This window comes from Lissotriton helveticus, chromosome 7 (genome assembly GCF_964261635.1).
Source record: "Lissotriton helveticus chromosome 7, aLisHel1.1, whole genome shotgun sequence".
NCBI classification, from domain to species: Eukaryota; Metazoa; Chordata; class Amphibia; order Caudata; family Salamandridae; genus Lissotriton; species Lissotriton helveticus.
The window spans coordinates 204,937,763-204,964,821 of record NC_136068.1 but is presented as its reverse complement, the minus strand read 5'-3'; the positions used below and the strand labels follow the sequence as shown (position 1 = coordinate 204,964,821).

Here is a 27,059-nt window from a genome sequence, read left to right as displayed (position 1 = left end):
ATAAGCTTATTTTTTGTTATTTAACAGTCTAGATTTTTTATTTTTCAACAAAGTAACCAAAGTTCATTATGAGCGACCCTTATGCATTTTCTTCCAAAAATGTTTAAAAAATGTCACTTGTAATGCTTGAACATATATGAATGGAAACTAAAAAGTACCTATGGTGAGTTTTTACTAAATAAATGACAGGAAGTAGTTTTTAGCGTAAAAAAAGGAACATCAAGAGACTAGAAACTCTAAGTTCCCAACAACTGTGCCCTAAATCCATTAGGCGTAGTGTCAAGATAAGTTTAAGTGTCCAACTAGTTCAGTAAATAAAAACTGCCACAGCAATTGCTTCTCTTCTGAACTACACTGGCAGCCAGTAAAGACCATTAAGTGTAGGATTAGTGAAGTACCTTAGGGGTTTTAAAGTTATTGGCAGGTGCCTTCTTCATAATTGTCTGCCAGTACAAAGACTGGCTGGTTGTCCAGCTGGGAAGCAGTCACTGTCCAGATCACTAACCTGAACAGATCGTTTGACAAGCGGTGTTATAGGAGCCTTATCAGTTTTTGACAAGTGTTGCTTTGAAAGATGGATTGCACACCTGTAGCAATGCAAACTGCTGCCTGCTATTGAGAGCCTGGGAGCCAGCTTCTGCTTCATAATAGCTGGCTGTAAACGCATCAATACATATACTTGGTACAAAAATGAAAGTTCTAAAGATACCAAAGATGAACTGTCAAAGCCCATCTGTTGCATCAATATGGAGTGAATTTTTCTTACGATCCTCACCCCTTCCAGGTAGAGGAGTAGAATTTGATATACAAGACTATCCCTTAGAATTTGAATTTACATGCTGCTTTGAAAAAATAGTTGCACTTCTATCTTATTTTTGTTGTGATATATAAAACGCAATGTACCATTTAGCTTGTAGGATCATATAATTTTTAGGGGTTTGTGAAATTCACATAATTTGTGTTCATGTTATTATGTGTAACTACAGAATAGTTACCTGAAATGCAAATCGGTCAATTCACATTATATTTTAGTGCAAAGTCCATCCAAGCATTCTTTTTTGGCGTGAGGATGGATTCAAACAAGAGCACTGTAAACAACAGCTCCCTGTGTTATATTGTTTGTGTGTTTGCTGTAAATTTCTACCGCGAATTGTACATAACTGTGAGCACTGGAGTCATTTCAGGAATTCTATGTAACAAGAGGTCCACAATATTCTTCACACTACTCTAATTATACAGGCATTATTAAAATTTCACCCAGGCCTGGATATTTGCGGTCCAGCTTGATTAAGTTAATGGCAGGCAACATTGTACTTGGTGGTTTGGAGAAACTATGACTAATCGCGCATGTAGGGAAGGCCTATGCCGAACCAGAAAATTGTAGCTAAATCCAAATATTTGGTGCCAAAATTTGAGATATTTCAACTAACCCGAATTCAGTCAGAGATTACACGGGAAATTGTATATTATCAATATCGGTGTGGTTTTGAGCCAGGATGAATATCCTTGAGAATAAACTGCGACAATGAATATTATAAGGTATATTTACTAAAATAAACATCCCTGGTTGATACTGGATGTTGATCTCCATCGCTATTGAAGGCATCCACCAAGAAAACGTTTCAACTCATTGCTGGCCACTGGATTAACAGAATATGTAACTTTACAATGTATCTAATTTCCACACATACCTTTTCCACGCAGACTTTATCATGCAGATCCCTTTGCAAACAATGACTTTACCATGCATGGTTAGTATATGTAAAGTAAGTATATATGATTTTTTTTTTCAAATAACCTTATTGTTTATGTGGTTGAGGACCTGGTTGGGACCTCTCCAAATCGGGTGGCCCCCATCCCATATAAAGATAAACATTATTACCCAGTGGCAGTCACCACAGGTTAATTATCGTTAGAGTTTTTTTATATAGGAAATGCATTTTTTGTGTTGCTAACTTGATCCTGATTTGACGAATCTCCAAGAAACTTTGAAAAAAAGTGATACTTGGTGACTAATTTGCACAGGGAAAGTTTCAGGGTGATCCGTCAAGCAAGGGCAGAAAAACACATTATCCCCATCCATTTTTGCCATGGGACCTTTAGACAATGAGGCAGCCTAAACCGCTGAACAAATTAACACCAAATTTGGCACAGAAAGCTAGATCTTAGTCCAGAAATAGTGATTTTTGTGTTCGGTGTAAATCTATTAAGCAGTTTTGGAGAAATTAATGATTTAAAAAAATGAGATATCATGAAGTGGTGATGCACGATGGGTGACTGATCTCAACTTGAGATCTGATTGTCTGCCACCACCCCAACCAGGAAGTGGCAGCAGCCATCTTAGGATTCGGGACTCTGTCCAGATTTTAGAACAAAATGTTTAAAAAAACATAAAGGGGCAGAGTAGGGCCACCCTGCCCTCTTGGCCTGGTGGTGGGGTCCCAGAGGGACCATGCCTGTGGCCAAAAACATTTTGTTTATGAAAATATTTTGCTGTCAATTCATGGAGGATCAGCAAAACATTTTTTTTAAAAAGAATCACAGGCTCCCACACTTCTGTTTTTTAAAACACCCAGGGGTGATCCATAGCCCGGGTGAACAATGCTTTTTTTATTTGGGGAAGTGGACGTGGCTCCCCTCCCCAGACTATTTTTGACCCCCGGAACCCCATCCCCTGGGCCTGACGTAGTTTGTAAGGGGAGGGGGGCATGTAGGCCCCTCCCCAGGCTACTTTTGGCCCCGGGGATCCCATGCCCTGGGTCAGCTACTATAAAATAAAGAGGGTGGGGTGCCAAATGGCCCCCCTCCCTGAGCCGCTTCCGGCCATATGGACCCCATCTGTTGGGCCGGCTCACATACTGTGTCCCGGGTAGAGCCCACCTATGGGACACAGTAATTTCCCTGCCTGCACCGGTATTTTTAAAACCCCCGCCAAATGGGAGCAACTTCACAGCGGGCCGGAGCTTTAAAAATGCTTCCACCACTATCCCGCAAAGAATGGGAAGGCATCTATTATAGAGCTCGACACTCAGCATATCGCACAGGCCTTACTGAGACACTCCCCAAAGAGGCCACATATTGCTACTATACACCAGAGCGTCTTCACAAGTTTGACCCACATCTAAGTGCTCTGTGCTGGAGAGGTTGTGGGGAGGTGGGCACCCTAGAGCATCTTTTGTGGAGCTGTGTCCGTATCCAACCATATTGGACCCCAATCCTTGATAACATAGATTCTCATCTCGACACAGCTCCCGCGCTTCCTGGCTTACGTCCTTCTGAGGCTTCCAAACCCGATCCAGTATCCCATGAAATCCCGAAGGGGTCGACTAATTGCCATCGCCATGGGAGCAGCCCTGCAGAATATAGTGGCACATTGGCGCTCTCCCCAGCCTCCACCACACACAGGCTGGCTGCAGAGGCTGTGGATGATACTAGGAATGGAGAAGCTCACAATAGCAGGCAGGGGGGCAGAGTTCCCGGAGCTGTAGCGTCCCTTCCTGAAGCTACTCATTGCGGAATTCCAGGAGCTGACATGTCCACGGTACCTCAGGCTTCTCCGCCTCGCTGACACACAAATCCCACAGGAGCGCAACCCCAAAAAGCCACGATAACACTCCGTGCTTTTGCTGTTTTTTCCCCTCTTTTTTCCCCCTTTTTTCTGTTTGGTGGACGAGGGGGGGGAAGAGTGGGAGGTGGGGGTGACAGGGTTCTATATGTTGATCTGTTTCTTCAGTTCCTGCTGAATGTTCTCTTCCGCTGACCCGCTCCATGCATATTACTGGGTAATGCTATCTTTAGCGACACTTGGTGTCTGTATTGCAATGTCCCTAAGGAGTTGGGGGTCGTGTTCTTCTTTCCTCTGTCTGAAATTCAATCAGATTTAAACCATAAAAATGCTTCCACCAGGTGGGAGCAAACTTGAGATCTGCTTCCCTGCTCGCACTGATGAGGGCAGGAAAACAGATCAAGATATTGCTCCCGTCCGCAGGTAGCAGCACAAATAGCTGCTACCTGCAGGCGGAAACAATGCCAGATCCTGCAGCATGTGAAACTGGGAGATGAGTGGGGCCGCGGCGGCCCTTGGGCTCCCCTTCGGTCACCAACATTTGTATGGTGGGTGCCATGGGTGGGCACCAATGCACCTACCTTGAAAAAATCTGGGTCCCGGAGGATGGGGTCCCAGGGGCCATAAAAGGCTCCGAGAGAGGGGCCTTGCAGCCTCCCTCCCCTTTAAAAGACATACAGACCTTAAAGATGTGGTCCCTAGGGCGTGACATGGTTCTGGGAGGGGGCCACATGGCCCTCTACCCTTTAAAATACATAGGGCTTTAGAGGGTGGGTCCCTGGGGTTCAATAATGCTGGGGGGAGCACACCCCATCTCCTGTTTGATTTATCTGTCCCCAGGTGCTTGTGGTCCCCATGGTCCAAAGGCCAATCCTTTGCCACATGCCAAAAGTTCACCCCCCAGCTGTAGACGGTTTACCCACCCCTCCACAGCACACATCCAAAGAATGCATTTTCCCATACTTATGAGTAATGTTTCTCAATATCTTCAATGTATTGGGCCACATATCCTCAATTGAACAAATGAAATCTAGCAGTCTTTTTGGATTAGCCAACCCAGTGCCAAGTAGAAAATTCCTAAGCTGGTTTTATTCCTTTTGTCGGGTATAGGCTTTAACAGTGAACGCATGCAAGACAAAAGTCCTGGTCATGGTCAGCTCTGTAAATAGCACGTTTTTGATGAATGGGCTGATGGTTAATATGATAAATGGCTACATAGGTTTATTTTCTCAGATATAGTAATTTCCCCTGGCTGAAAATAGTGTCCTATTATATTTCTTCAGCACTCTGAAAGTGGGTTTAAATCACAGTCTGGGGTGGTGTGATTGGTTAATCTAATGGGCAAAGCTCTCTTAAGGATACTATTGGGTGAAACAATGAAGCAGTGGTGATTTCTTCTTCACACTGACTAGTGATTTTGTACCTCTAAGATTGCTAACACTTTTTGGCACTGTTGAATATAAAATATCACCCTTATAAGCAGGTATGATTATTCCACTTTGAGTTTTAAAATACAATTTTCAGGACTTCAGTTAAGAGTGGTAATCTTTATAACCTGTGAAATTCTACTAGTGCCAGATGAACTAACATTAGGAATAGCAATTTCAAAATTGTAAATATCTCCATATCACAATTACGAAACCTCTATTCTTAATATATGAATATTTGAATTCTAAATGAGCAATTGCTAGTGGGCCACAAATCAACCTACCTCATGAATATTAATGCAGTAGGTCGCTGTTTGCAACCCACTAGGAATGATAACCATCCCTGCGATGGTGGTCTGCTGCGATCAGCAAACCATCATAGCTGCTTTAAATAAAGCAATGCTTTTTTCAATGCAGCCCATTTTCCATAGAGAAGAACTGGGTGCATTTCAAAAAAGAAAATTAAATATTGATGTTTCATTTTTAAGAGTAGGCTGTTGTCCATGGAATAGTTTGTATACAATTCTCAAAGGAATCTGCAGAAGACTCCTTCCTATTTGTGAATCAGTTACCACCACTTTTCAAATGGAATTCGATCACAGAACATTAATAAATAATACTGGGGATCTGTATTTGGAAGGGATGCCCTAAACACTCCCCTTCCAAATACCGAATCACTAATGCAAATTGTGATTCTGTAACAAATGTTGCTGTTGTACACTTAAATGAGCTTTCTTTTGCTATGGCAAATAGTCTGATTATGCAAATTGGGCTGTTTGCGATCTCAAAAACGCTTTGTACATCTGGTCCTTAATTACGTGAGTCTTTACAATAGCCTAATTGATTCGAGAAATGACATGAACTTCAAAACATGAATGGCCATCTGTCTGCTAACTAAATATTTTAAGCTGTTTCAAACATGGGGACATGTGAGGCTGATGAAAGTAATGATGATGTTATGGAAAGGAAGATTTTGCATATATATTTTATTCGATATACTCAGGTTTCAACAGATCTCCACATAGAACTATTACTGACTGCTCAATGTTGGTTCTCCGAATGTTACTTAATAATAATCCCGGTTGTGATTGAGGAAAGAAGACGTTAAAGTTTAGCCTAAGGTCTTCATTTCCCATGCAAGATATACATTGTATTTGATATGCAGAAAGTAAAAATACATTTTTAGAAAATTGCTAATTCAATTTCCTTTTCAGGAATCTGGTTTATCTACTTGGATTGGCAGTCGTCTCCAGCCCTTGGATGACCTACCACCTCCTGCAGCTGTACTGCTAGTCACAATATTGATTGCCTCATTTACAGAGTTTGCAAGTAACACAGCCACCATAATTGTCTTCTTGCCTGTTTTGGCAGAATTGGTAAGTCCTATAGATAAATATATTTGTGGCTTGAGATGTTCACATTGGTAGTAACTGAATATCCCCAACACTCCATCATTTCCACATCCAAATTCCCAAGCAATTATCTCTGTGGAAGAGGGTCCTTAAATTGAAACTCTCAGGAAGTGTTGTAAGGACCCAATCATTCATGTGTTATTCCTCTTTTCCCTTTTCCTTCCTCACTGTTCTCTTCATTCCTGTGATTTGTTCTGAGGTCCTTTGAAGATGAAACATAACTTTGGGTTTGGCAGACGAATGCTGCTTGCCACCCTGTTCTTTCTTCAGAAAATGCCATGACCTGGAAGTGGTCGACAGACAGACTCACCAAATGCTATTATTGCTCGAAGCAGCGCCCAAGGGACAGTTGTGCCTCACTCCAAAGTATTAACTAAGATTTTTGTAGCAAGTCATAGCTATTCAAATGGAACTTGATTGCATAGTTCCATTAGTTATCCAGTTATTTAAGACAATTGAATAGTATGTATGCAGCCTTGAAAGATCAACTTCAGGTAGCTGGATAAATAAACCCAATAATCACAGTTGTGTGGAGAGCAAGAAGGTTTAGTGGGAGCACACAACTTCTGGCCAATCAAAACATGTACTTCTGGCTCCCAACATGTGTGAGGAGCAATACCCCCCTGCTCTTGTTAATACATAATTGTCTGGTGACCGCTGGTTGTCAAGCCAGACCATAAAAAATCTCAGGAAGGGTCGACTTCGAAGAGGGACTGTTTTATTAATTGTAATCCGTAATTACTCTCCAGTGCTCAGACTCTACAATGACCATTCATACCATACATACCAATCGAAAAAACTTTCAATGACAAACATACTGAGAAAACAGACACACTACGCAACAGTGTTCCTCCCTGTAAAAAATTATTTGTTGGCACAACTATGTAATCCTATAAAAAATAATACTCTAATAAGAAATGCTAGAAATTAAAATTTCATCAGCAACCTTTTTGGAAAGATAACAAACTTGCTCTACTGTTCCCCCTCACAATCATTTTCTGGAGGTGAAATCCCTTAAAATGTTTGCAGGATATTTCTCTGGTGATTCTTCTACAAACTGCAGTTATTTGGTATATGCGGGATATTCCATTCATAAAATACCACTTTTGGCATAGATTTCATTTGCTATTTTGATTAAACTTTTTTAACTTCATGAAGTTGTCAAAGTTTAAAAAAGTTTTAAAAATGCCTTCACAAAGTTAGTGACTTTGCAGACAGGAAATTTGTCCTTATAATCCTCCAAGAACCCTCCCACATGTAGGATTAACTGATATCTGGGTGATTGGTAACTCTAAAGGAGAAAGGTCTGTTCCATTATGAGTTGGACCCTGACTGACCCTTTAGAAATGAGGAAATATTGTGGAGTCAGGAATGCTGCACTTCTTTCCTTTTATTTTTTTTTATATTTTTTTATTTGCATCAAATGAGCACAAAGAAAAAAGTCATGATAGACAAAATCAATCTACACAGATTTCAGTAGAGTCAAAGGAAAAACATTAAGCATTTCATAAGTTATAAGCAGTAAAGAGATGATACAGAAAAAAAATAAAACATTTAAATAAATAAATAAAAAAATAATAATAAAGATAACGGTAAGTAAAGTATACTATTTTTAAGACATAAATAATCCCCAGATTCTGTCAATTTTTGGTTTAGCCCGAAGGCCCTTTGAGATAGCAAGGGTGATCTCCATAGTATATGTTTCCTTAACTAGGCACCACCATTCCATAACAGTTGGTGGATTTTTCTGAATCCAAGCTCTAGCAATAATAAGTCTTGCACAAGTAACTAATATATTCAACAAATCACTAAATGTACTAAACCCCCCACATATACCAATCAACACATCAGTTGGTGAAAAAGAAATAGGTTCAGTAAGTCGATCAGAAACCACCTTGAGTATTCCATCCCAATATTCACTAAGATGAGGGCAAGATAAAAACATGTGAACAATATCAGCACCACTTAGATCACATTTAGGGCAGTTCGTATGTTCACTATAGTTATTATTACTTGCCCATTTAAGAATTCTCTCGGGGGTATGATATAATTGACATATAGTTTTAAACATTTGCAGTTTAAGGCTAGAAGAATGAACTGATGTATTTAAACTCTTAAGAGATAAAGTAATTAAATCAGGTGGTATATTTAAAGCTAATATTCTATTCCATTTCTCAGTTAATTTTATGATGTCGCTAGTGTTAAAGTCAGAAAATATCTTATATCCTATGCTAATCATGGCTTTGTATGATTCTCTATAGATACAGTCCCAAAAATCAGAATCTATTACCATAGTGAGTTCTAATTTCTTCACTAAATAATCTTTAATCTGATAGTATTTAAACCTAGCCAGTTCTGGTAAATTATAACATTGCTTTATTTTTTCAAACACCATAAATCCTTGATGATCATACAAATCTCCCAAGAGCTTAATACCAGATTCTAAGTATAATCGGCATGTTGAATCCTGAAAAATTAAAGGAAAGCCTGGATTACCCCACAAAGGTGTTTTATAATGTAAGTAAGAAACGTTACATTTATCCATGATGGAACGCCAGATATTAACGGTATCTCGTACCGTCTTACATTTAACCCTTTTGAAATAGTTAGGGTCATTTAATCTGTAATTAAACATATTAGCATCTTGTCCGAGTAAGAATTTATGAAAATACAAACACTTATCAAAAACTGTTAAGCTACGAAAACGAAGCAAAAAAGCCGAACAATAATATAGCTTGAAATTCGGGAGAGCCAGACCTCCTTGACTAAAAGGAAGTTTAAGTGAGGAGACAGCTCGTCGGGCTTTTTTATACCCCCATATAAAACTACTAATAATTCCTTCTAATCTAAGAAAATAGGAATTGTTTACACGTAGAGGAATTGCGTGAAATAAATATAGGTATTTAGGCAAGATTTTCATTTTAATTAAATTTATTCGGCCAATGATACTAAGTGTTAATTAATGCCATTTCTTAAATTGCATTGCAGTCTCTTTTAATAATATTTCATAATTTAATGCTACAATTGAGTCAATATCCGAAGAGATTTTGACACCAAGATACGTTGCGACACCGCAGATTCCTGGAGTGGGAACGGACAGATGGTAATTCGTAACAATTTGAGTTTTAGTGGTGTTAAGTCTATAGCCAGAGACTGAGCCATATATACCTGCTTCAATTATGATACCTTTCAAGGATTGAGGCACATCCGAGGAGAACACTGCTACATCATCCGCATATGCAGTAATGTCAAGTTTATTTAAGCCATTGAAGAAAGGGTTGATTAGGGCCTGGCATTGAAGTGCAATTAAAAAAGGTTCCATACCTAAAGCAAAAAGCAGGGGTGATAAAGGACACCCCTGTCTTGTCCCCCTCTTAATTGGGAACATAGGAGAGCATTTTCCCATATAAGATACTTTGCCCGCAGGATTATCATAAAGTGATTGAATCCATCTAAAAAATTGGCCGCTAATGCCAAATGCTTGTAAAGCTACCCATAAAAAGCCCCACCCCACTTGGTGAAATGCTATTTCTGCATCTAGTAGAATCATACCGAGTGGGGCGGACTGAGTCCGTGCAGCATCAAAAGCAGAAATGGCCATATTAATATGCGCTGTAGTATTGCGTTTTGGAATAAATCCATGTTGCTGAAAAGATACAAGCTGAGACATAACTGGCGCGAGCCTAGTAGCCAATATTTTGGAGACGATTTTAGCATCGCTGTTGATAAGCGAGATTGGTCTGTATGATCCTCTCTCTTGAGGTATTTTACCCTTTTTTAAAAAGAAGATAATTTGAGTTAGATTCCAAGATCTAGGTGCTTGTTGCCCATTACCTATAGCACGGATCACATCCGTTAATAAAGGTGTCAGGTCCTCGGCACAGCATTTATATAATTCCAAAGGGATAGAATCCTCCCCTACTGCTTTCCCTGTTGCTAGGGAGTTAATAGCGTCCCTAATTTCTATTGCTGTAATGTCTTCCCCTACTTTAACCATATCAAGCTCTATATAATTTTTAATATTATCCTCTGAGGTTGTAGTTTCTGGTGTATATAGAGCTTGATAAAAGGAAGCAAATTGTAGTAATATTGAATTAGAGTCGCAAAATAATTGATTATTATCTCCTTTAATTTCTTTAACTATGTTCTGTGATCGATCTTCAGCAACTTTATAGGCCAAAAGTTTACCAATTTTATCACCGTTTTCATATTGATCAAGTTAATATTTTTTTAATTTGTTAATACTCTTGGCCCTGAGAAAATCCTTTAATACAACTTTAAGTTCAATCAGTTTAAAGTTGAGTATATCTAAGTTCGATGCCCCATCAGACAGAGCTTCAGATAGCTGAAGCTCAATGTCCCGAATTTCTCCAAGCCTTTTCTCATTTAGATTTCGATGTTCTTTATTTTGTCGCCAGATATATTGTTGTGTGAATCCGCGTATGCTAGCTTTGCAAGCATCCAAAACTATCAAGGGTTGACTAGATTGTATATTTATATCAATGAATTCTTTTATATGTTCTTCAAGTTGATTCACAAACCCATAATCAGTGAGCAAATATCTTGGAAATGAGAAAAGACGAGGAGAAAACTCTTCAGCTGTGACCTCGAAAGTCAAAGAAATTGGATTGTGATCTGAGGTTACCCTTGGATATATAGCCATTGAGCAGTTACTGAGGATAAAGTCTGAAACCCAGATCATATCTATACGTGAGCATAGCTTATGAGCTGCAGAATAATATGCATAACCAGCTAGTTTGTGATTTAAGCATCTCCAAGCATCCTTCAGGAAATGAGTAGTCGCTAGATCCAGAATTGCAGCTCTAGTTTTCCTCATTCTCTGGAAGGACTTCATTCCTATTATAATTCCTATTCTCAACTGATGTTTCTTATAGATATTTTAGTCACTTTTTTGCAGATGATGTGTCCAGGTATAACACTATGGAACCTCTGTAAATTTCCAGATTTTGACGTACCAGACAGTAATTCCCAATACAGACCCCTTCAGAATTAAAATGCACTCCTATTTAGGCCCTGTAGATTCTGCATTGCGCTTTCACTCTTAGAATCATTTGATGGAAAAACCACCTAGTGACTTCTGCTTGTAAAATCAGTGGCTCATTGATGAGTAAATCTCTTAAAAATAGGTACACTCATTTCAGCAAGCGTGTATTGATATTAGCCCTTATTCAGATAAAGTATTGTTTGGGCTCTGAGCCACAGCTTTTTTTTGTTCCTGAATCTCACTTGAAATAGCTTTCATTAAGCCTTTAAAGTCTCATCCTATCCATTGTTCTCTAAATCATCCCTGCACTACCCTATGAATGCTCAGCAAACTAAAATGAGGGTGTATGTTAAACAATAGAAAACAAGGAGAAGGGGTGCGTCCTTGTCCCTAATAAAATACTAGGCTAAACAATGTGGACGGACCCACTGAGTAAATGTGTAACAATCAACGTTGTAGTAAGTACATGAACCCATTAGGTTTGCTTAACCCCTTTGGAACTGTGCTCATGACCAGCTGAGCTCGTCATAACAGCCGCGGAATGCCCACGTGAGGATAATTCCCCTCCTGTGTGGACGTTCTACGGGAGTGGGCGGAGTCATGACAAGCTCTGTTCGTCATGAGCACAGCTCCACTGTGCAGCATGACGAGCAGAGCTCGTCACGAGCACCGCGCTGCCGCGCTGCCCCCCTCACCCCCTGCACCGCGGTGGAACTAGCCCCACGTGGAAAGGGTTAAAAGACCCCTCACACACCAACCTAGTTGGTGTCATGCTTCATCATTGGGGTCCCAACGGGATGGCCGAATGCCCCCCGGTGCTACAACACCTGATTACAGTGGAGCTGGTGTGGTGTGATTTGTGTAGAGTGTAGTGAATTAAAAATATCTCTGAGAATCCTTGCCTGGGCCGCTATTAATAAATTCTACATTAATCAGGGGTTGTAGCACAACCGGGGGGCATTCGGCCACCGGGTTGGGACCCCAAAGATGAAGCATGACACCAACTAGGCTGGTGTGTGAGGGGTCTTTTAAGCAAACCTAATAGGTTCATGTACTTACTACAACAGTGATTGTTACACATTTACTCAGTGGGTCTGTCCACGTTTTTTAGCAGTGTATGTTAAACACTGTGCAAGACTAGGTATATTCACTGTGACCAGCCCATTGGTTGGCCCTGGATGAGAGGGATTGTGAACAGTAATGTCTCCCTGCTATTGTGAGCCAGAATAAAGGTAGAGACAACACGTTTTTCAATATATATTTAAATTGGGTTATGAAAGTGTGATAGGGGAGAGTTTCATTTTATCCCCAAAGTAACGTTGTTCAGCTGTAAATTGTGAACAAATAAAAGTAATGGCGTAAGTGCAATGCGACTGGCTACAGTGTGGTAGAAGAGATATATTATGGCCTTGCGGATATAGCTACCCACTTTGGAACTTGGGAACCAGGTTTAAATCCAGGTCGGCTTAACATCCTGTAATTCTGGGAAAATCACTTAATCTCCTTGTGCATAAAACAATATAATGTGTGTGGTTCTCCTGTTTAAACGTCTGTTTCGGATGTAAGCACTCTCATTGTGTAAAACTGCAAAAAGAAAAAAGGTAAAGCTTCCTACGTTTTACAGCAGTACATGCTCTTCCCAGTAAGATTCTATAGGTCTTTCTTTATTTTCATTTTAGGCCATTCGTCTGAGAGTAAATCCATTATATTTAATGATTCCTGGAACGGTCGGCTGCTCCTACGCGTTTATGCTTCCTGTCTCGACTCCTCCAAACTCCATTGCATTTTCAACCGGACATTTAATGGTAAAAGACATGGTAAGAATTTCCCTATTTTTCCGAGAAATGAGTGAGCAGTGCTGGCAGCACTGTCTGTGCCGATTAGCATTGTAAAGAAAACACCGTTCGCGGGACACCATGTGCGTTGGCTTCTAATTAAACTTCTGCAAAATGTACTGCCGTTAATTAGGATAATGCAGCGGGCTCTCTGCAAAAAGGATTTGAAGAAACAGGTAACTTGCGCTATGAGGAGTAAAGCATCACTTATTGCTAAAGCCCCTCAGGTGGCTGAGTAATGTAATCTCTTATTCTAAGCGTGCATGGCATCAGACCAGGGTCCAGCTGAGGCAGAAACTAGGCCCAAACACCAAAATAGTGAATAAAAAAACCATTAAAAATGTGGCCTATGTTTGGAAATTGGGGCCATTTTGAAAAGACATTGGCCGGATTCACAAAAGTAATCTGAGACAAAATCCTAACTTTACGACTTTCGGTATTCACAAAAGGTATTTAGTAGTAGTAAAGTTAGGATTTTGTCTCCGTTTAGTAGTAGTAAAGTTAGGATTCTGAACTTTACTACTACTAAATGCCTTTTGAGAATACCAAAAGTCATAAAGTTAGAATTTTGTCTCAGATTACTTTTGTGAATCGGGCCCATTCTGTGTAAGTGTTTTGCAAGGTATTAATAACTGCATGGATTTGAGCTTGCTACAGGGAGTGTTTGTTTTAATGTTAGCAAACTCAGTGTGTTGCTATTACACCCCAGCGGGAGGAATTTAAAAAGAGGAACACAATGTTTTGAGGGACCAACAATAATTGTCTTGCCTAACGCGCCCTTTACCTGCCGTGACAGGGCAAAATGGGAGTATTCAACATAGAGTAGCAGATACACTAAGATATGGGGCTTGAGGAGACGATAGAGGTATGTGAGGGGGCGAGATGCTGTGACGAAGTACGTGGAGATTTAAGGGAGAGCATTGCTAGACCTACCAGAAAGGGATAGGGGCGCTTTCTTACAATATCCTGTATTCCTTCTACACCATCAGTGTGAGACAATAGGGTCCACTCGCCTCGGGCCACCATGCTGTATGGCAATACCCACACCCAACACCCAACAGGTGTTGGGTGTGGGTGGGTTCTCCCACACCCAACAGGTGGGTTCTCCCACACCCAACGTCACAGCCATCCTATCATGGATCTCATAGGTAAACACACATATAGAATCAACTACCCTTCCACTCTCACCAAAAAAGCCGTCAAACGCTTTAAACATAACTTCTTGAGATCGCACCCTGAAACACCCTTTGCCGACACCTACTTCTCACCGGGCAATGGAGCCCTGAACACTGACTTCATCTTCCACACCTCACGCACAGCCCAATGGAGAAAGACGTTTCTAACCCTACTCACCATCTCCACCACCAGGAAAACAGCTCATGGCCTAACTCTCTCTATCACACCCTCCCAACTCTTCCATGGCAGAACCACTATTACTATCTACAATAACGGGATTGTCCTAATTCAAGCCACGGACAAGAACCTGGAACTATTAGATAGCCTGTTCCCCAAGTTCAAAGAGCACCTTTCCAAGCTGCGGACCTCCATCCAGAATTCCACCAGCACTATCTCCCCGGTCGTCGCAGCCCCCACCTACAACACCTCTACCCCCAGCTCCCAAGTAAATGGCCCACCTGCTGTTAACGCCCCATACTCCCCAAACACAGTCACAAATCTCTCCACCTCACATACTAGCCGCCCCTCTAACATGACCCCGTTTACCCCCACTCATACCCCCCCAATCCCTTTCCCCTCTGGCACAACAACTCTCACCCACAACACGCCAACATCTGAATACACTACCGCTCGGAGTTTATCCACCCCCCTGCCCACCCCTCCCACGGCAGACGCCTCGCCCTCCCCAGCTCCCTCCCCTCTCCCACCCACGACACTCTCACCCTCCCAACAAAACATACAGAACATACCGCCTCCCCTACCTTAGCATCCCCCTCTCTTCCACCTCCTATTCTCTCCACGCCCAGCCCCCTCCCCACTCCCACCCACGACACTCTTACCCTCCCAACAAAACATACAGAACATACCGCCTTCCCTACCTTAGCATCCCCCTCTCTCCCACCTCCTATTCTCAGCCCTCACTACCCTCCTGTCTCCCCCACTGTCTTCAGCCTTCACTCACTCTTCTATTCACCGGCACCGTCTCCCACTGACCTCACTACCTTCGCCTCCCACCCACCGTCTACTTCACCTACCTCACCCACACCCCTCGCCCACAAACACGCCCACACTTTCAATGCCATCCCACCCATTAGCGCCGCAGAACCTTCCAACAACGCTAGTATATCCCCCCCCTCGATACCCTGCCCGCTTTCCAGCTCACTACCCAACCATTCACCAATGGCTCTCACCACCAACCCCATCCCCAATGCACCTCTTGACCTGACCTTATCCACCCTCCAACAAGTCAAAGAGAATATTCTACAAATCAAAAAGGATGTCCACGCAATCAAAGACCTTCTCTCCTCACAGCCCATTATATCTCCCACCGTCCCTCCACCCCACAAACGACGCACCCTCCCTACATACCCTCGCCTCCAACGACACCCGCGCTGGCCGACTATCCCCGTTCGTAATAACTACCACCGCCCACGTCGTGTCCTCAACCCACTATCGGACCGCAACTTATGCTCTCTCCTACGCTCTTATGGCCCAGGTCCGGAAAAACACATATCCAACACACACATCCCCATACCTACAATTCTCACAAACCCTGTGAGGCTCCCAACACTCAACAACAGAGGCTCCGTCCCTAACAACCTCAGAAATGTTCCCCTCACACTAGAAAGCTCGACCACCCTTCTCTCTCCCAAACTCAAATGCATCCTACTCAATTGCAGATCGGCCCAGAGACACTCCTCCGACATCGCTGATCTCGTCTCAGCTATGGATCTGGACCTAGCCATTCTAACGGAAACGTGGCTTTCTGAAGCCTCTACCCCGATTATGGACATACTAGTCCCCCTCAACTATCACATCATTAGGTTGGACAGGTCGCCTGACAAGACGGGCGGGGGAATTGCATGCATTTTTAGGAGCAACCTCTCCGTTACACAAGTCACCTCCCCCTCCCTTTCCTCCTGTGAACTCCTCTGCCTCGACATCACGAGCGAGGGCAAACAAGTTTGTGCTCTACATATCATCTATCACCCGCCTGGTGACAATCTCTTATTCACCCAACAACTCATGGACATGATCTCTTCCAATGCCGGTCGGCAGACCACCCAAGTCTACCTAGGTGACTTCAATCTCCACTGGAACGATAAGAAAGACACAGTAGTGAATAGTCTCAAAAGCTTCCTCAATGCGCTTGACCTCACCCAAATATGCGATAGACCAACACACGACAAAGGCTCGATACTCGATCTCATCATTGCCAAAGAGAACACAACACAACTGGAGGCGATCCAACCCTGCGACTGGTCAGACCACCACATTATCACCTTTTTTATCAATGAAAAAGTTAAACTTATCCCGGCTCAACCAATCAAATGCAAAACATGGAAAAGGGACATTAAGAATCTTAACCCCTCAACCCTACCTCCCCACATCGGCAGTCTCCTCGTTCCCCCCTCAGGTGCCTCGGATGTTCAATCACTGACCGATCACTACCTTGACTCTATGAATACAATAGTCAATGAAGTCGCCCCACTGCAACTGAAGAGAGTCTCCACCAAAATTTCTAACCCTTGGTATGACGATAGACTCAATGACGACAGGCGTTCTATGCGAATGGCAGAGCGCACCTGGAGATCGGACCCTTCAACACTGCACCTCAAAAGGCTTAAGAGCAAGAGAAATGCCTACTTCAGGAAAATAAAGCGCACAAAGTCGGACTTCTTTAGCCGTCAGTTGGACCAAGCAAAAAACAGGCCAAGAAAGCTGTTCGAGCTAATCAAGACCCAAACAAAGACACAACCCTCACAATCAAACAGCACAACAAGCGACACCCCACACTGTGAAGCCTTCTCTGCTTTCTTTAAGCAAAAGACTGACAATATAAGAAATGACCTCATCATGGATGTGAGCCGACTCCCCAACCACACCAGAATATCAAACACTCAACCTAAAAACAAGGCATCCTGGCTGTACTTCGATACCTACTCGGAAGAAGCAATACACAAACTACTCTGCACCGTGAAGCCCTCTAATCACCTCACAGACCCTCTACCTGCTAATGCTGTAAAAGACTTCATCCCCTTGCTCCTCCCTCTCTGGACCAAAATCATCAACAGTTCCCTACAACAAGGCCTCATTCCAGACTCCCTCAAGGTGGGGCAAGTCACACCTATACTCAAGAAACCTACAGCAGATCCATCTGACCTCAACAATTACCGGCCCATCACCAATATCCCCACCCTGGCCAAACTGCTGGAGAAATGTGTCCAACTCCAGCTAACAAAACACATTGACCAATTTGACCTCCTCAATCCTCATCAATCAGGCTTCCGAGCGAAACATAGCACGGAAACAGCTATTACACACATAATTGATGACGCCCTCCAAATTCTTGATCGCAATGAGTCCTGCCTCCTCATCCTTCTTGACCTCTCATCAGCATTTGACACGGTCAAACATGAGAACTTGCTGGAGCTGCTAAGCACTAGAATGGGTCTATCGGGAACTGTTCTCAAATGGTTCTCGTCCTTCCTTCACAACCGGTCTCAGAAGTTCAAGATCGACAATGTGCTATCTACACCTGTGCCTGCAGATCTAGGTGTTCCACAAGGATCCTCCCTCTCCCCCACACTGTTCAACCTCGTCATGGAACCGCTCGCCACCTTGCTCCAAGCTTCCAATGTCCAATTCCATATGTACGCTGACGACACACAACTTTACCTAAAACTACAATCCCCGGAAGATATCAAACACCTGAATTCCACGCTTATTAACACTCAATCTTGGTTGGCCGATAACCACCTCAAACTAAATGCTCTGAAAACTGAGTTCCTACTCATCTCACCCCCGGCGAAAATTTCCACCACCCAAACCTGCCTCAATAACCTAACAGCATTCAACGTCCAACCTACCATCGTGGATTCGGCTAAATCCCTAAGCATCACACTCGACGCCAAGCTCAACATGCAGCAGCACGTTAGCAAAGCCACAAAAGGAGCTAATTTCCAAATCAACACACTGAGGAAAATTAAACCCTTCCTCCCTGCCGAAGACTTCCGAACTGCCGTACAAGCCTTAGTCATCCCCAGAATCGACTACGGGATTGTGGCCCTCAGCGGACTCCCGCTATCCACAACAGCACCCTTAAGAGCCTCCCTGAACGCTGCCGCGAGACTCATTACTGGCTCAAGAAAACATTCGCATATTTCCCCAGACCTAAAGTCTCTAAAATGGCTGCCATTTGAAGCCAGAATACAACTAAAAATTGCAGTTATGACACACGCGGCCGTGCACCACAATGCACCCAACTACCTCGCGCAAAAGTTGTCTATATCAGGAGGTTCTAGAGCCAATAGAAGTACAAAAAATCTACTCCTGAAACCTTGTAGATTTCGGAAAGAGAACACATACAAGCGCTCCTTCTCAGGAATGGCACCCAGGATCTGGAATGCGCTCCCTCCTGAAACTAGGCTTATCTCCTCCACTGCACTCTTCAAAAAAGAGGTGAAAACCTTCCTTCTGGCCAAGATCTCCTGAACATTATAGGTACTGGATCAGAGACTCTGCATTGTTTTGTATCACTGTTCACCTGTCCACTGGCTCTATACTTCTACTGGATGGGGACACCCCTACGCTACTCTCTTACTACAGACCAATATATGATTCACTGTGGTTTACTGACTCGCTCTCCCGATGCCCCCACTCAGTGTTCTCTCTATACTACGACATTGGTGTGAACCATCCACACACCCAGGGTGTACCCGAACACCTCTGTAGTGGGATCAATGACTTGTGCCTTCTTATATTACTTGTTTACCTGATTGTATATTGATATGTTCTATGTATGTTATTATTATTATCTTACCATGGTAGTGACTATTATACTGCTCCCATTTTCTCTGTTCTTTCCTACTGCCCCTACACTGTCTCTGTGAAGCGCTCTGATATCTGTAAGGATCTTGTTCGCGCTATATAAAACTTTGAATAAATAAATAAATAAAATAATACCGTACAACAGGTGGGTCCAAAAAGATTGTTTTTAGACTCATTTTAACTCAATGATGTGACACAAAACTGTGATTCACGCCATTGTATACAAGCACGATATATCACTCTTGTCACCGTCATGTTTATGGGCACGCCTTGCGAAAGAGCCATAGCAGCAATAGGCATGCAGTGGTTAGATGTTATAAGCTTGCTGGATGCTCAAGCATGCATGGAACTGGTGGATGCCCGATGTTGCTCCCCGCAAGGGCTTATGCCAGGGTTCCATGTCTGAAAACATAAATATACTGCCAACATGACGAAATCATCTGTCTTCTTTGCTTTTACAACACAAAAATCCATAGGTGATGGATCATAGGAACCTAGCCAGGGAGAGATTGTAGGTCTACCCAATTTGGGTGCACCTCATAAGAAAATAACATTTCTTTTCTTGAGTCCCCTCATTCACCCAGGGTTGCCCCTAGGTGACATGCTTCATCATTGGGGCCACCCCAAGCATCTACTGCTTGGGCATGCTACGACTTGCGAGCAATACGTAGGAGCACTGGTTTTGTGAATCTATGTGTAGTGCAGTGTTTGGGGGACTGGTGTTTTGTGCTAGTTAAAAATACCTCACTAGTAAGCTAAAGCTTTATTCCTGCTCCTAGTTGGTTAGATAAAAAGGGGTAGATAAAAGGAAAAATAACTGTTATGTGGTTATAATCCCTATTATTCCGTCGACATGTTTAGAGGTGTCCCCTACACCTCTTCTTCAGGACAACATGGGGGGGGCCAGCCCCATGTGTTGCACTCCTGTGAACAAACCTAAATTTAAGGTGAAAAAAGAAATGTAGAAAGCACACCTATTGTATGCGCAATGTACGGTAAACGCTGTACCCGCAGTATCTGTATTGTGGCGGAGAAAATAGATTGCACATTAATACACACTACCTGTCAGCATGGTTGCCCATGACTGGATAACCAAAAAAGAAGGAGATTTCATGTACAGCAAAAAACAAACAGTTCCCTACTTCTACACAATCCCTAAGATACACAAGTCTTTAGAAAAACCACCAGGGCGACCAGTCGTCTCAGGAATTGGATCCATTTTGGAGCCACTCTCCAAATTCGCTGATGCGTTCCTCCGGCAACCCTGGGTGAGTGAGGGGACTCAAGAAAATAAATGTTCTTTTTTTATGAGGCGCACCCAAATTGGGTAGACCTACAATCTCTCCCTGGCTAGGTTCCTATGATCCATCACCTATGGATTTTTGTGTTGTACTTTGAACATATAGGAGGTTGAACCTAGCCATATCCTCCTTCTCCCTCCTTTTTTGATAAGTTCTTTGCCTTTTAATCTTTTTATCCCAGCAAGTAAAGTCACAAGAGGCGTTTCTTGATATGTAAGTTCAATAGCCGAATTTTGCAGTACGTGCCCTAGGGTGCATGTGCATTACACATTTTGATATTGACAAAGTTATGTTGACCCTGAGGGGCACATGGTAAATGACTAAAACATGTAAATAAAACTCCATATCACGTGGTAGACCTTGAGACAATTTTAAACCACTTGCAGTTCACGCACTTCCAAAAACAAAACAAGCTCCACAGTAAATATGGCGTCGAAGCACACCCTGGGTGCCTTGGCACTCAGGGTGGGAACCCAATAATGAAGCATGTCACCAACTATGTTGGTGAGTGAGGGTTCTTTCAAAAAAACCTTAGCATTTCTTTTTCTTTGAAAGAAGGTCTAAGACACAGGAAACACCTAGGGCCTAATTACAATGTTGGTCAAGAGGCCTCTGACCGCTGGTTAGAGGCTTTCTGACCAACATTGTAGGTTTAAAGTCCAACCGCCATATTATAATGAAGGCAGTCAGAGTTTAAACTAGCAGGGGAATCCAATGCGGTTCCGATGGGCTCAAGGACCCTGTCAGACAGTCGAAAGGACTCATTATCCCTTAAGGGTAACCTTTCCACCATCTGGATTATTATGGCACTTTCTGGCAGCAGTTCCATGTGGAACTTTCCGACAGCAGAACTGCTGTCGGAAAGTGTCTTTGGGGTCCCTAGAAGGGCCCCCATCCCTCCGCAGCCTCCGCATGTGGCCCTGAGGGGGGCACAAACATCTCTGAACCGTGTGGCAGGCATCGTGAGGTGCCTGCCACAAGGTGCAGGGATGTTTAGAAACGTACATTTTTCAATGGGAGCTTGTACTGCGGGTGGTTTCTGCCCGCCTCGCAAGCTCTCATTGAAAACTGGAAGATGCTGCGGTCGCATCCTAAATGCAGGGTTGGAACCGCCAACCTGAGGTCTGTCGGTTCCCAATCCGCAGTGATGTCAGTCTGAGGCAACTCTGGCCGACATCGTAATCAAAGCTCGAATTGTTGAGTTGACATTGGGTTCATTCTTTGTGTTTTTAAATAATTAGTACCGGGAAGATGGATGACCTCTCTCTCTCTCTCTCTCTCTCTCTCTCTCTCTCTCTCTCTCTCTCTCTCTCTCTCTCTCTCTTTCACTCTCTCTCTCTCTCTCTCTTTCTCTTTCTCTTTCTCTTTCTCCCTCTCTTTCTCTTTCTCTCTCTCTCTTTCTCTTTCTCTCTCTTTCTCTCTCTCTCTCTTTCTCTCTCTTTCTCTTTCTCTCTCTTTCTCTTTTTCTTTCTCTTTCACTCTCTCTCTCTCTCTCTCTTTCTCTTTCTCTTTCTCTTTCTCCCTCTCTTTCTCTTTCTCTCTCTCTCTTTCTCTTTCTCTCTCTTTCTCTCTCTCTCTCTTTCTCTCTCTTTCTCTTTCTCTCTCTTTCTCTTTTTCTTTCTCTTTCTCTCTTTCTCTTTCTCTCTCTTTCTCTCTCTTTCTCTTTCTCTTCTCTTCTCTTTCCTCTCTTCTCTCTCTTCTCTTCTCTCTCTTCTCTCTCTTCTGTCTCTTCTGTCTCTTTCGTCTCTTTCTCTCTCTTCTCTCCTCTCTCTCCTCTTTCTCTTCGCTCTCTCTTCTCACCACTTAGTCACAATGAGACATCAAATTACAAATTGAGTTTTCAAGACTTAATGTTGTACAGCGTGGGAACTAGACCAGATCTCTACCTTTTATTAGTCTCAACCAACCGCAGCAAGGCAAGAAACAACTCACTTGCACATTTTATTTCTAATGGCAGGACTCACGTTTAGGAGTTGCAGAGCACAGTATGCGGGGTTGAGTTGAGGCAACTGAACTGTGTATTGCTGATTCTTTATTGTGTACAGTAAGTGCACCTCACAAGAACTTCAACAAATGGATGAGCTGCCAACTGCATCCCCTGCACTATCCTGCTCCTAAGTAAGAATGGTCCTCTTTGTGGTCAATCTGCAGGGTCCTAGCTCCCACTGCACAAAAACTAGTAATTTCACTTAGAAGGTGGCTGGTAAACAGAGACATTACATTCTTGTCCTTATACAGATTTTAGTTTCTAAGGAATTATATAATTTCAGAATTCGAGATCTTTATTTTGGAATTTGAATGGAATGTAGTCACTGTACTTGCAATGATTCCAGAATTACGTTTATGTATACATTAAGCATACATTAAGCACTACACCACCAGTTTGAATTACGTCTCTGCTGTTGAAAGCCTTGGACAGATTTGAAGTAGTCCTTACTTTGAAGCATGCACTGCCCCTCTTTGTCTTAAAAGGCAAACTCACCCTTTTCTCATCTCTTTCCTCATTTTGTTTAGCTATTTGCCTAACAAATTGGGTGTTTAGTGATTATTCAGATAGGCAACCAATGTATTTAGAACCAAAGGCATACCAAGGACACTAATTAATAACCTGGTCATATGCAGCAATGATTTCCAAGCAATACAGCCCAAACATTAAGGTCCTGATTTAGAGTTTAGTGGATGAGCTACTGTGTGACGGATAACCAGTCTATTGTATTAAATGTGCATGATATCCTGTGTGTGAGAATTTGGTCTGTTGGTTAACTCGGTTTGCGAGACCTGGTAAAGCAACAGCCACTATCCCTTCTAGGGAAAATAGGGTCAATTTTCATAAATGATTTGACCCTATAATGACAAAAGTTCAATCACTAGAATCGAAATTTTAGTGAAAGCTAGCACCTAAAAGGTCAAAGTGCCAACTGCAGACCTCTAATCATGTAACACTGGGTCAAAGTCGAAAATATGGCCGACCGCGATGGAGCACGGTTCGGATACAAGAAGTGGATTGGGTCTGGTCAGCACTTACCCTTGGACTTGGATGAAAAAGGTAAAGTTCTGGGGGGAGGAGGTATCAGAGGAGGAAATTTTGTTGTCGGATAGCGTTGGGTCAGAGCCACAGTCAAGATTTCTACATTCTACAATAGTCTGAAATGGAAGTTGAAAATCTCTTGGGGGACAAGGCAGAGTCCTGTAAACTAAGACAGTTTCACGAGACCGGGTACCCCTTTCGCTAAGGATTGCTGAAAAGAATTTGCTGCTGTGGAGAAGAACAAATTAATCTAGGGATTTTTCACTACCAGGATATGTAAAACTAAAAGGTTCATGTCCAACATGTCAATTACAAGGCACCCTGTCCTATGGGATCCCCAGGGCCTACCATCGGGGTGACATACATGTAATAAAAGGGGAGTTTAGGGCTTGACAAGGGGGTTATATTGCCAAGTCGAATTGGCAGTTTAAAACTGCATTCCGGTTTTAATGGCAGGCCTAGGACATGTTTTAAGGGACTGCTTAAGGGGGTGGTACAATATGTACTGCATGCCCACTGGTAGAAGTTCATTTACAGGCCCTGGGTATATGGTATTCCACTCTACATGGCACTTTACCATCAATTAAATATGCCAATTTGGTATACACCAAATTAACCATATTAAGGGGAGTGAGCATAAGCACTTCAGCACTGGTTTGCGGTGGTAAAGTGTACAGAGTCCTAAGGCCAACAAAAATTGTCTCAGCAAAAAAGTATTGAGTAAAGGCAAAACATTTGGGGTTGACTCTGTAGTAAGGGCAGGTCTAAGACTATGGCCCTTGTAATATGTTGGATGGAATGGTTACCGCATTTGTAACGGAGTATCGTATCCGCCAAATTCTAGATGAGGCTGTTGTTTCATGATTGTGGGGCTTACTATCCCATCCTATTGTATTACTATCTATATTTTGATTTCTTATTTCTTCCTTCAAGAAGACATGACCAAAAAACCACACTATTTGCCTTCTATCATACTGTTTGAAACCGGAGTATACCTCATTCAGGGCTTCATGTGAATGCTTGTTTATAAAAATGGGCACAAAAACTCCTTAGTACGAAATAAATTTGCCAATTTATATATGTGGCAAAAGAAATACAGGATGTACAACTCATAATTGTTATTTACACTTGTTCAGCTATTTTTCTTTTAGTGTCTGCATTTTGAACAGTGAACTTTCCAGGAAAACTTCATGGACAAAATGTTGGGAATATGACCCCTCAACTAAGAGACATTGAGTCAAGATAACTTGACAACCATATCACCCGAGTGCACAACTGCGTGGGAAGTATCTTTAGACAATACTGTTTCCTCAGCCTCTCTTGGAGCTTCTAGTGTAAATTCTATTTAGTTGAGCCTTTCTCCATAGTACCACTTAAAAAGGACACTACATGTGACAGGTTGTAAATCTTGACCACAAGTGAAGTAAGCTTCAGAGAAAAAAAACAGGCTGTAAGCCTTTGTCTGTCAGAGCAAATGTATGGAAAACCCTCATTTTATGAGATCAAAGTGCTAGGCTATAAGATGGGAACATTTAGAGTCTTGATGTTAGCTGTGACAGAGCTCACGAAGGGTCAAACAGTTTGACCTGTAAAGGTACACTGATTTCTTTGAGAAGTTTCAGATGTACCTTCATAGATTGGTAGCAAATGCAAGGCCTTAGACTGAATGTATGTGATATTTCTGCATCAACTAGCTTAATAACTATATTTAAGAAATGAAGAACTTAAAATGATCACATGGAGTAAGTTTAAAAAAAAACATTTATTTTACAAAGAGAATGCATCTTAAATAGTGATTAATATAATAGTATGGAAAATGCAACAAACAAAAAAAAGTAAGAGCGTGTGCCATGCATTTGATTTTGGCCTAAGCAGCCTCTTTTGCAGGTCTGCAGTTCATTTCACCGGGTAGAAGTTGTTTCTTATTCTCAGATAAATGTTTTCACTTTCTGACCTAAAAACGTTTCTAGATGTTGAAATGTTTTTGCTAGGCAAGGCCTGATGCAGTGTTCCTAAAAGGCTCATGGAGGTGGCCAATCTCTTAATCATAAAAGGTCATCATTTCTGCTTCAAGTGGTTAAATGTTGTGTTCTAAATGATGGTGACATTCTGACCAAATAAAATTCCCAGGCTTCCCACTACCACCTTGGCAAAAAAATGATTGACTACTCTTCCTCAAGACATGCTTTGTGGCTACAAAACTAAGCAGAGTTCCATGCACCCAAAAAACAAAAAAGTGTTTCCCTGCCTCATCTTTGTGCAGCTCTCACCTGTCACCCATTTCCCTCCCTGGCAATCTTACTTCAACTCTGCTTGTTCCTGCAAACTAGGAACTTGGTTAACTTAGCACAGAAAAACGTTTGTTTATGACATTTTTGGGGAAAAAACATACGCTTCCTTGATCAGCACTTTTTCTCATTCTCAAAAAAAAAAGCAAATACTACTTTGTTTTGGCTATTTTCTCTGGTCCCCCCAAGGAAAATCCCCCCAAACTGGGTACCGTTAGAATCCCCTACATGTGAAGACAGAGACACATTTGCTCTGGGTGCCTTTAATGGAAATATTCTAAAGAATTCAGCACAAAGTACCACAAACATTGAAATAAATGGCTCAGCACTGGCATGGGAACAGATTGCCATGTTCTGAAGAATTAAGCACAAAGTGCCACAAACATTGGAAAAAAAGGTTCAGAGCTGATATGGGAACAGCTTCAGCAGCAAAGGGCTTAAGAATAAAAAAAACACACAAAATCACCAAGTTTTATTGAAAATGTGATTCCCTAACAAATGTAGATGTTTACTTGCATGGGAGCACAATAACATAATTTCTTTAGCACTGCCGTTTATAGATCCCAGAATTAAATACATTTATAATGTACATTACATATTCTTCTGTGAAGCAATGTAAGATTCAAGGCATCAGACCTTAAAAAGGGATGACAAATGCATCAGATATTTATATACTCTGAAGGCCCTCATAAAAAATATGCTTTTTAACAGCAATTTTCTGACATGGCATGCATTTGAACAAATAATGGACCTTAAATTGTTCAAGGCAAATAAAAAATTAATTATTTCCCGGTATTCCTTAAACTATGTATGACTTTTTTCATGCTAATCCATCAGCTGGGATATGAATACTATGCGGGAAAACATTGTAGCTCAATATAACTAGTTTAGTATCTGCATTTAAAAATAATAACTTTACCTTGACAAGCTAACTTTGCAAAGGGTTTGCAAATACATTACACCTCATGAGTTGTGCTTTTTGACATAACTTGTTTTTAAGTTTAATAAGCTTTACTGAATCACAAAGAAGTCAATAAAATACAATAAAGGCCTAAGGAATAACAATGCATAGGAAATCTTATAAACAAAATAGAATAGGCAAAAAGTCATAGTGGGAAAATAAGGGAAAGGAAAGAGGGGGGAGGGAAAATAAAAATAAAGTATGCATATATTCATAATAATAACCACTAAA

The 27,059-nt window shown here is 42.0% G+C and overlaps 1 protein-coding gene across 1 annotated transcript in view; it reads left to right on the top strand.

Moving 5' to 3' along the window:
• The window catches only part of SLC13A3 (solute carrier family 13 member 3), a 421,387-nt gene that overhangs the window by 370,391 nt on the left and 23,937 nt on the right, over window positions 1-27,059 (top strand). The window contains exons 11-12 of the mRNA XM_078651950.1: window positions 6,207-6,368; window positions 13,089-13,226. Coding sequence (XP_078508076.1) covers window positions 6,207-6,368; window positions 13,089-13,226 — 300 coding nt within the window. The remainder of the gene's footprint in view (window positions 1-6,206; window positions 6,369-13,088; window positions 13,227-27,059) is intronic.